This window comes from Motacilla alba, chromosome 3, assembly GCF_015832195.1.
Source record: "Motacilla alba alba isolate MOTALB_02 chromosome 3, Motacilla_alba_V1.0_pri, whole genome shotgun sequence".
Taxonomy (NCBI): Eukaryota; Metazoa; Chordata; class Aves; order Passeriformes; family Motacillidae; genus Motacilla; species Motacilla alba.
Genome location: NC_052018.1, coordinates 10,238,756 through 10,249,912, shown reverse-complemented (window position 1 = coordinate 10,249,912; position 11,157 = coordinate 10,238,756). Strand labels below are relative to the sequence as shown.

At 48.2% G+C, this 11,157-nt stretch overlaps 1 protein-coding gene across 1 annotated transcript; it reads left to right on the top strand.

The window, feature by feature from the left end:
- The first annotated feature begins 8,467 nt into the window (after positions 1-8,467).
- Positions 8,468-10,821, top strand: RHOB (ras homolog family member B). Its single transcript, XM_038133609.1, has one exon. It carries the CDS (start codon positions 8,747-8,749, stop codon positions 9,335-9,337), a length of 591 nt encoding a protein of 196 aa, XP_037989537.1. The 5' UTR covers positions 8,468-8,746; the 3' UTR covers positions 9,338-10,821.
- Positions 10,822-11,157: the final 336 nt, after the last annotated feature.

Sequence of the window (11,157 nt, the reverse complement as noted above, 5' to 3'; positions counted from 1 at the left end):
TGAGACACCTGTGCTCTTTAACTTATCTGCAGGCTAATCCTCCTCACCCACACATGCACATACAGGATGGAAATAACAATTCAAACCTATCTACATAAATACAGCTCTTGGAAAGGCTCAATTGATGCTAGTACCTGAATCAGGAGAGCACTTATGCACAGCACGCACACGCCCAAGTTGCATGCGGGGGTGGCATGGGGGGAGAGTTTTAAAGTTTGGGTACAACATCAGGTTGCATCGAGGGTATTATTCTAGATAGAGGGGAGAGGAAATTGAAGTTAAGAATGGCCCAGGAGACAAAAGGGAAAGGGTATGGAAAACAAGAAAAAAGAAAGCTCCAGGAAGTAGATGATTCACAGTTACTTTAGGCAGGCAGCAGGTTAAGTTTCTCAGTTTGAAGATGGAAATAACACCTACTTATCACCAAGAGATGGGCTGGTAATTCATGTTGAAAAGCACTCAGAGATTCTTGGAAGAAAGGTACTTTTGCAAGTGTTTTGAAGCATTTGTTGTTATGGCACAGTGTGATTGTGGACTTCAAACTGCTGCCAAAAAGTGATGTAGAAGGAAAGCAGCAATCTATCCAATACTGAATACTTGGCCAGCCCCAACATTTCTACCCATGATATCATCAATAGACAAATAATGGTGGGAAGAGTGGGTAAGGAAAAAAATCTTAAATCTTAATTAATTAATCTTAATCTTAATTGTGTATTTTGCTAGGTCTCTCACCTGGAAAATCTCATTTGCAAAGTGTACAGCTCCAGGTGCATAATCAGTTTAGAAATTTGTCTTTGTTCTCATTTTGTTTCCTCCTGGGAAACTTTAACCAGGCTGCCAGAGTGATGACACCAGCATCAAGGAAGGCAGCAAAACAAAGTGACAGATTTCCATGTTCTCCCAGTTCATGACAGTTACACTCAATTAGTGCTGTACCTTTATTTCAGGATCAGAAGAGGTTCACCTTAGAATATTTCTGTCCATTTCTGTGTTTCTGCATGTGCCTTCAAACCCTGCAGTCACATTACTTGCCTGCTTCCAGCCTTGTGCCTTTAACCTCAGTTCGTAACTCGGTTCTTTGGGCTGCCAGGACTCAGTGCTTCTCAGAAGGGAGGAATGGGGAGTTGCACCCAAAGCCTTTTCATTTTTGTCCATTTCTGTGCCTCTCCAAGATGTTCTGCTTAGGTTAACAGTATCTCTCAGTCTCTTTCCAGATTGGTAATGACTTGCAAAGCTGACAGCATGGTCGCTGGCATTCCCTCTTCTTTATGTCCTCTGCCTGCAAGTGCTACGGAAAGATTAAAAATTAACATACATTCAGATTATAAGAACAAAGAGGTGTAGAAATTGAAGTCTAGTCTTTTCCTCTATTTTAAGGTAGGAATTCAATCATGAACTGGACTATCCTACCCCCAGATCCAGGCTGGTTTACCCGTTTATTCACCTGTGCCTGAAGAAGAGGGGGAAATAGCACTGCCTCCATTGTACTCGATGCTATACATTGCATTCCTGATGCATATATGGAACCAAGCCTGGGCCAGCTCTACAAATGAATCCTAAAGACAGTCAGACCTGCTCTGCCAGTCAGAAACCCACTGCTATTAGCACAGCAGACTATTGGATACTTGTGTGACGACACCCTTCCCTAGGGGCACCCTTCAAGGAAGTGTATAGAAGGAAACTTTGTCAGCACAGCTGTTTGCCACTGAGTCTTACTACCAGGAACCTGGGATTAGATTCACTAAAACACACGTTCTTGTGCTTGTCCCAGTAGTGCTGGTTTATGTTCGTCTTAGTCTCTGTGTAACTCCCTTGACCAAAAATTCTCCATGGAGAATGGCAGCTTGGTCATTTCCATTTCTCAGGACTGCTTCCACATCTTAAACCTAGAATTGTTCTCTTCACCTTCTGTTGGAGGTGGAGAAAGAAATAAATCCAGCTTTCAAGAGTGATGCTTTGCAGATAAGGGATGTTTTCCTCCTACAGCATAAAAGCAGCCTTTATAGCACAAACACAACAGCAGCAAAGATATCTCCTTACCTTTCCACATGATGAAATCCAACCATAAAATAATGTTCCCTTCTCACTAAATTTGGCAGTGCCTGTAGTGTTCCCCCGCCTCTTTCCTCATGTAGTGCACTTGGTTAATGATCTCCAGGCCTCTCTCATCACCTTCTTTTGTCTTGGCAGAGCAGCCCAGGTAAGCATACGCCCCAGTGCTGGCAGCCTAAGCTTTTCCTTCTGTAGTGTTAAATTGTCTCCTTGCCTGGAGTAGTTTCTTCTTGATACCTTAGTTCTGTCTTGGCAGCCCCTGGAATAATAGGTGCTGCAAGGCAGAACACTTCGATTTCTAGAACCCAAAAATCAAGGATGTTTTGCTGTAAGCCTGTCCTGTCCATGAAGAAGCACATTAAAGTAACATCTGTAGATGTCTACCTCCTTCTGGAACACTGGGGAGAGATCTCAGTAACCCACTTCATCCTTCCCTGACACATCCAGGAGAATGAGTTTCATCTCTTCTGCTTCTGTCTCTGTGTCAGTAGTGTCAGCACTGGCTCATAGGACTTGGGAAGGTGTTCATGGCACAGAGCAAAGATGAAGCATATTTTACAGTGGTGATCTCTAGCTACAGCTAACTTTCTCCTAAAAACAGCCACTTCTTGAAAATAAAAATGAAGTACAAAATAAATAACATATTCCCAGGATGTGTGTTTTTTTTTTTTTTTTTAAGCTTTTCTGAAGGGTAGAATGCAGAGAGAACAGAGTAGTTCTAATTCTAATTCCATTAGTTTGGAATTTCCCTTATCTCCTTTTTTCTCACCATACTCCTGTCTTACCTTTCTTCCCTGTTTTTTTCCATCTTTTAATTTTTCTGACATTAGAATTTTCTGAAACTGTGACTCCCCTGTTCTTGCCTAATATTATAAATGAAAAAATTAAAGTATAAGCCAAATCTGGATGTAACCAAGACTCCTGCAGTACCCTATATTTCTGTTTTATCATCTCAGATACTGTTTATGGTCAGTGTCCAGTCCATTAACAGATTAATTTTTTTTAGATTGAATGACTTAATTTTGTGAGTGAGATGGAATGCAAAACACTGTAGTGAATAACTTTCCAAATTGGTTTTATTGACATTTTTCCAGCCATGATCTGTTAGTGGAATTCTATAACAGCAGTAGCTCTTCTGCGTGCACCCATGCTGCTTTTGCTCACAGATCAATTATCATGTGGCAATTAAGAAAGTGTTCTCAGTCTTCATAGAGTCATGATAAATTTATATGAAATAGAAGTTTGTTGGACTTACAGGACAATAATATCCACTATCAACTGCCTTCCCTCAGATCAGTTTCTTATAATATTGTTGCTGCCTCAGCTTCCTCAGGTCACAGGTTCCCCTGCAGAGAGAACTGACCACCACACATCAAAGACCACCATGAAGACCACAGTAATTAAAAGAATAGGTTAATGTATCTTAAAATAGCAAATCAGTCTACATGGAGAACCATATGACATCATTGTTTTTTAAAGAAATCTACTTTACTGCCAATAAAGTGGAAATTACACAAATCATTAACAAATCACAACATGTTTACTTCAGAAGTTTCCTTGTTCCTGTTGTGTAAGACTCATCCTGTGCGGGCACTTCAGAACTGAGTTTGCCCAGCTCCTTGGTGGAATGTGGGCTGACAGTGCTGGAGTGTGAAACAGGAGCAGACCTGCCAGAGAGACCCTCCAAACATCACTTTTCAGATCTGCTGAGGCATCACAAATAAAGGAATTGCAGAATCAAAGAATGGACGAGGTGAGGAGGGGTTATCTACTGCACTCTGCCCTGCTCAGAGCAGGATCAACTACAGCAGGTTGCTCAGGACTGTGTTCAGTTGGGTTTTGAATATGCCCAAGGATGGAGACTCCACAGTCTCTGTGGGCAGCCTTTTCCAGTGTCTGACCATCCTCATAGTAGTGGAATGAAGTACATCCACTGGAGGGTCTAAAGTTCCACTGTTAAGGATATTGTCTTGAACTCCAGATAGAGAAACTGAATTCCCTGCTATCTTCTTGGCATTGGACAATCAATTTTTACTGTCTCAGCTTTCCTGGTAGACAAAGACAGCAAGGTGTCTGCAGTCAGTAAAAACTGAGAACAAAGGGAACCAGAGGGTGGCAAGTTTGGTCTCACTGCAGAGAGAACTGATTCCAAAGGCATTATTGGTGATGTAGATATGGAACATGATTAGTATCCATAATAGTGATGTGGTCAGCTCATTTATTTCATTCAGCTACAGAAGGGTTCTTCAAATGAGATGAGGTGTTGTAGGCCTCAAAATTCTAAGCATGAGGTACTTGTTTTTGTTTAATTTGAACTCAGCTGGAGACAAAAGGCCACTTTAATTTACTGTAGTGGTATAATTTTACTCTACCAACCCATATTTCCTGAGTCCTATTAAAGTATGAATTTTATAACCTTGCTATAAGAACTGGAAACAAATTAAAACAAACAGCTTCTAACTGACCTCTCTGATTCCCTGGAAGAGCAATGCCAGTGGATCCCATACAGCTCTTTAGTAATGAAAGCATTTCTTTTTTGGGATGGTGTGCTTTCAGGTGCACTGTACTTAGCATAAACCTCTGCATGAAAACACACAGGTCATTTCACCTTCTCCTGCCGTGCCTTGGCATTCCAGTTTCTAGGTAGATCAGTCTGGATTGTCTGCTGAGGGCACTGATCCCAAGGGGCTCTGAGAGTTAAACTCTGCTTTCCTCCAGGAACGCTGGAGAGCAATGGACCTGCAGTGAGTGACACACAGAAAGGTCTGGTTCCTACATGTGCCAGAAACTCTTTATCTTAGGGAGACAGATACCATTTCTGCCCATTCTCTCACATCTACCCAGAGCTTTTCCTGTGCTTTTTCACTAGCTGAGCATTTTCACTAGCCTGTGAACTGCTCATATTTCACTGCCTCTTGCCTTCCTCACTTTGCTGAGAAGCTTTGCCTGCACGAGGACTGCAGGATGCCTGATGCCTGCATTACGAGCCAGCATGCAGGACTTTGAGTGCCAGTAGAGGATACACGGCTCCCTCAGCATGTCATGCCACAGCAGGCAATGTACTTACTTGCCTACTTATTGACAAAAGGAGAAAGATTGCTTTGCCCACTGAGCATTTGTGCTTTTGGTACAGATTTACACTTGAACACAAATTATCTGAGTTACAGACATGCCCTTTAGAAAATCTGCTTAGAAGAAGAGCAGGGGGGAATATAATCTGGAAACAATCTCCAGTAATTGACAGGAATTGTCTTCTCAACAAAAAAAAAGCCACTTGAATTAAATAATAAAAAAAACCCCAACAAAATCTGAGTTTTAATCTCAAAACCATCAGCACAAGCAATAAAAGCAAACAAGTGGTGTCTTCTGTCTCCTAATTCATGCTTTCTTCATCAACCATACAGATGTATGTGTGCAGCAGAACTAATGATGTACTTAGAGAGTGCACATTTTGGCGTAACTGGAAGAGAAGATTCAGGCTGCTTAAAAACTACAGTTCAGCATATCATGCAGATCCATGCGGAAAATATAAAAGCTACAACATAAGTTAAAATTCAGCTTTAAAATGTGTGAGCTGGATACATTGGCTAATTACAGATGTGTAATAACCACAGTGACTTAGATGTTCCCCACAGAGGGTATTGCTGGAGTGTACCCCAGAACAGTGAAATGAGTGTGATCTCAGCCTGGGCTGGCCACAGGGCTGAGTCTCATGATATAAAGCTTCTGGAAAAAATACTTATAAAGCATTTGAAACCCTTGGTCAAGGAGTTACATAGCCTTTGCCGAAGTCTGTCTTGCAAGGTGAGAGATGAAGCATCAGGCGCTTTGCTTTCAGTGCAAATATGGGGAAGACTAGAGATGTGAGACTTCACTTGAAAATGAAGCAGTTATGGCTCAGACTGTAACTGGCTGCTGCAAATATATGTGTACTGCTCAGTTACAAGAAAAATTCATGCTATGGATTTAACTTGGGTTAGCTGGATATTTGTGGAGTAATTCCTTTGCACAATTTGGAAGCTGGAACCAGCAGACAATTTGGATGAGGTCACCCTGCTTTGAAGCCTTTAAAGAGTTAAGCAGTATGAATGTGGGACACTTGAGGCACACCGGTAATTGCCAGCAGCACTTTGGGCAACAACAGAGCCGTGTGCTTTGAAATGAAATAAGCTGCTTATTTACCTGCCTTCCGTGGCACAGCACAGATGAGCCGATACACGTAAATGCTCATTTGCATTATTCCTTTTTCTATTTAACAAAACGTTTTGCTCCTGAAAAGACAAAACCAGGCACGATTCAAAAGTCAAATACAAGCGGAATCAGAAGTATATTTAAGCAGCACCTCTCACGCCGGATGAAGCACTCGCAGCTTCTCCTGCTGCCTCCGCAGAGGTGGATTTTTGCAGCGGTGGATTTTTGCAGCGGTTGATTTTTCCAGCTGTGGATTTTTTGCAGCGGTGGGTTTTTGCAGCGGTGGGTTTTTGCAGCGGTGGTTTTTGCAGCGGTGGGTTTTTACAGCGGTGGGTTTTCCAGCTGTGGTTTTCCAGCTGTGGATTTTCCAGCTGTGGTTTTTCCAGCTGCGGAGCCGCACGGAGCAGGCGCAGGGCGGTGCAGGGCGCGGAGCAGCCGCGAGAGGGCGCTGCGGCCCCGCCGTCAGCGCGGCCCGGGCGGCGCGGGGAGCGGCGAGCTCGAGGGGCGCCCATGGAGCCGGGAACACACAGCGAATTCCCGCTGCCGGCCTCCCCGGGCGGCATTAACCTGCCTGGGACTGGGGAGAAAACAGCTGCAAGCTGCGAGTGCACCATCGCCACGAGGACATGGCAGCACGGGGATGATTTCCACAGAGTTTTGTGAAGAATTGAAGCCTGCGAGCCGTGACAGTGGATTTAAAGGGACGATGCAAGCCAGAAATTTGGCCCGCTCGAAGGCCACAGGTACTGAAGAACATCCATGTCTATGTCCACACTTTATTGCTGGATTCTTTAAAAAGTCAGTTTGAATTTATTATGTTCACACAAAATATGCTGTACAAAGCCCTGTAAGATCAAGGTACAAATTCGTCCGTCAGCATCCGGGAACGTGCTCTTTTGACTGGGAGTAATGGATATTACAAAAATCTAACAGAAAATTAATTTTATTTCAAGGTCTAGGATTAAACTAACCTTTTGCCCTATTGACACACACTCCTCTGTAACAGTCTGCTGCAAATAACTAGTCAGGCAATTTTATGTACTCAGTGATGCATTCACTCTCCAAATGGGTATTTTAAATACAATTTTTAATAGCATCAGTATTGTACAAACCACTCATTTTTGTTCCATTCCCTAATGCCAGTTCTGGCTAGGAGAACGAGACACCTCGAATCCAGCCCCGAGAGGCAGTAGCCGCAGGATATCGTCTGTGTGGGAAAGCTCGCAGGGAAGTTCGGGACACCACCCAGCTGAGCAGCGATAGCGGCACCAGGGACCGAGCGCGTCGCTGCCGGCGCTGTCCGTGCGCCCCCCGGCACTGCGGCCGCCCCAGCGCGCCCAGCCCAGCCCGGCCCGGCCCAGCCCAGCACCAGAACCAGCCCAGCCCAGCCCAGAACCAGCCCAGCCCCAGCCCAGAACCAGAACCAGCCCAGCACCAGCCCAGAACCAGCCCAGCACCAGCCCAGCCCAGAACGAGCCCAGAACCATCCCAGCCCTGCCAGCTCTTCCTGCGGAGGGACTCGCACCCTGCCCTCCCAGCAACCCCGCACTACAGCGCTTTGCGCCCCTTTATTTTCCACGTTCATTTTTTCATGGCTGTGACTTCCGATAGCCCTGTAAACTGAGACCCAAAGGCCAGTTCATTTCAAGCCTGAACTGAAGCCTGCTTCTCCCGGTTTACAATTCCTGCTCTCCCTTTTGGCCAAGAGCAGAACGCGATGATTTTTTTAAGCAAGGGAGTCGAGCGCCTTTCCAGTAGCACCCAGCGGACGCTTTCATTTTATTCAACCGCCTACAAGAATCTCTGCTCACTTTGCCCGGGCTTTAAAGCAGCAGCTGGGGCGCAGCGGCGCCCCCCGTTCCTCTCGGGTGCTCGCCCAGCCTCTTCACACCGGCCATCCCGAGCGGCGAGACTGCGGCGGGGGCCGGCCCTGCCCTGCCCCGGCTCCGAGCCGGGATCCCCGGGGCCGGGCGGGCTCGCTCCGGGGCCAGGCAGCTCCGGGCCGCCCCCGCCGCGGCTCCGCCCGCCGCGACCCCGCGCCCGCTGCCCCGCCCGCCGCGACCCCGCCTCCCGCCCGCGGCCGCCCGCCAATCGCAGCGCTCTCCGCCGGGGATGACCTCACTCCTTGCCTTCCCATTGGCCAGCTATATTAAGAAAGTCGCGAGCGCCTTTAAATAGCGGCGCCGGGCCGCAGCTTGCGGCAGTGGCTGCGCGGAGCCGGTGCTGTGCGTGGGTTCTGTGAGGGCGAGAACCGGCGGCGCCGCTTCCACCGCAGAGCTCCGGGGCCGGCGGCGCTGCCCTGCGGCCGGAGCGCTCCCGCGAGGCAGGGTACGGCGGCGCGGTGCCGGTGAGCAGAGAGAGCAGGGCGCGCCCGCCTGCCTGCGCGGGCCGGCTCGCCACGGTGCCCTGTGAGAAGCGAGAGGGAGGGGGAGGCGGCGGCCGCGGGGAGGAGGGCGCTGCCATCGTCCTGCTGCACGGCAAGGCCAGCTTGGCGAGCCTGGCCATGGCTGCCATCCGCAAGAAGCTAGTGGTGGTGGGGGACGGTGCCTGTGGCAAGACTTGCCTCCTCATCGTCTTCAGCAAGGACGAGTTCCCCGAGGTCTACGTGCCCACCGTCTTCGAGAACTACGTGGCGGACATCGAGGTGGACGGCAAGCAGGTGGAGCTGGCCCTGTGGGACACGGCCGGCCAGGAGGACTATGACCGCCTGCGTCCCCTTTCCTACCCGGACACCGACGTCATCCTCATGTGCTTCTCTGTGGACAGCCCGGACTCGCTGGAGAACATCCCGGAGAAGTGGGTGCCCGAAGTCAAGCACTTCTGCCCCAACGTGCCCATCATCCTGGTGGCCAACAAGAAGGACCTGCGGAACGACGAGCACGTGCGGAACGAGCTGGCCCGCATGAAGCAGGAGCCGGTGCGCACCGAGGACGGCCGGGCCATGGCCATTCGCATCCAGGCCTACGACTACCTGGAGTGCTCGGCCAAGACCAAGGAGGGTGTCCGGGAGGTCTTCGAGACTGCCACCCGGGCGGCCCTGCAGAAGCGCTACGGCACCCAGAACGGCTGCATCAACTGCTGCAAAGTCCTATAGGGCGTGTCTGGAGCGCGGCGCTGGGCACAGCGCCTGGGTCACCTGTTGGCAGGTGGAGAGGAGCTGGGTCATACACGCACACGGCATCTGCCTGTCCCCTCCGCTAGGGACTGGCTGTGGATGGGGTGGGGGCTGAGGGAGGGAGCACGCTCCTTGAGCCTTGGCCAAAAAGGGTTGTGCTTGCTCAGCCGTGGGGACGGAGGGAGGGGGGGATTGCATGCCCTGAGTCTTGGGAATAAAGTGGGGAGAAGCCTTCTCCTACCACTGGCCCCTGCGAGTTAGTCGTGGACTCAACAACAAAAAGCTGCTGAGACTGGACTGAGCAATCGTTGCACCCGGTTCTGCCCCTTTGCCAACACCTGCTGCTCCCTGCTCCCGGGCAGCCTCCTCTCTTTTGCAAGAGGAGGGCGGTGGAGCTGAGGTGCTCGAAGGGACTTCTGCCTCCTGCCTGCATGTGCCTCCACCCAGGCGAGCTGGGGAAAGGGGCTGCCTCTCCCAGGCTGCCTGCAGCATCCTTGCTTCTCCCTCACATGTTTCAGCCTGAGCCTGACCTGCTGTGGAAATTAGCGCCCTGAAGACCGAGACTGGGAGGGGAGGGGAGGGTCATCCCAAGCGAAGCCTGTATATATGTTACCTTTTTTGTCTTGTGCAAACTGGGGTGGTGCAGGGGGTGCTTATTTAAAGTGAGGTGGGGAGGGGGTGCCCAGGTGGGACCTGTGTTGTGCAAAGGAACTTGCCCTGAGTGACTGATGCCTGCTGATAACAGGAGCCATGAACTGACTCCAGCTGCAGAAGCCACCAGGCCAGAAAGTAAAGCTGAACTGTCCTGCTTGCTGGATATCCACCTCCTGACAGATGAGGCAGGGTGAGCAAGGGGATGATATTGCCATATTATGATTTTGGTGCCTGCTCCTTACTTTTAATGTTGTCTCCTGCAAGTGTGTTGATTTGGGTTTATTTAAAAGTTTATTTTCAAAATATGTTACTTTGCACAACTCGGTGGATTTTACATGTTTAAATTAAACACTCAATGCACTCATCATCTGCATACAACACTGTAGCATTGGAAACGTTCTTACTCAGTAACCTCATCTGGGTCTTGTTTAAAACTGATTTCAACGCAAGACAAAATAAAACCACTGTATATTTTTGCCTTGGAAAAAAAAATGGGTGAAAGCACTGTTGCTTATGCAGTGAGTACATCAGACTTTAGTACTAAAGGGCAGTTTAAAGAATCAAGGTTTATTTAAAACTTATTTTCACAAGGTGACCAACCTGGGTGAAAATAATTTTCTGTTTCTCTGGTTCAGAGAACAAATGTATCCATTTATGTTTGTTTACTTTTCTCCCTCTTCCCTCAACAGTGGTACTGAGACTGTTTTTAATAAACTGACATGGCAAAAACTGAGATGTATATGATGTTTACATAAAACTATAGTGTATGCAGTTTTTTATGTAAAGTATTAAAAGATTCTATGCTGACACTTGTGAGAGCAGTGTTGTGATTCATGGAGACAGTCCTCTGTTTGCAGCAGTACACCTGGATAGAGTTGAACTAGACCAGGTTTGCTTCTTGCTTACACATGCTTTTATTTGGCTTTTTTCCACGGGGTGAAATACCTGTCTGGCAGCTTTTAGAGGCTGGTGGCTTTAGTTCCCTTTGGGGGACCTGCTTCCTTATTTTTTTTTCTGTGTGTGGCATATGGAAATGTACTCAAAAGTCAAGGTGGTGACTAATCCATCCTTGTTGCCATCGAGCACGGGCAGCCGCTGTGGCTGGTGCTTGGGTTCCCAGTGAGCTGGTGCTGCCGCAGAACAGG

What these genes read in the sequence shown, in the direction of transcription:
- RHOB (XM_038133609.1), top strand. Translation starts at nt 8,747, where the DNA reads ATGGCTGCCATCCGCAAGAAGCTAGTGGTGGTGGGGGACGGTGCCTGT.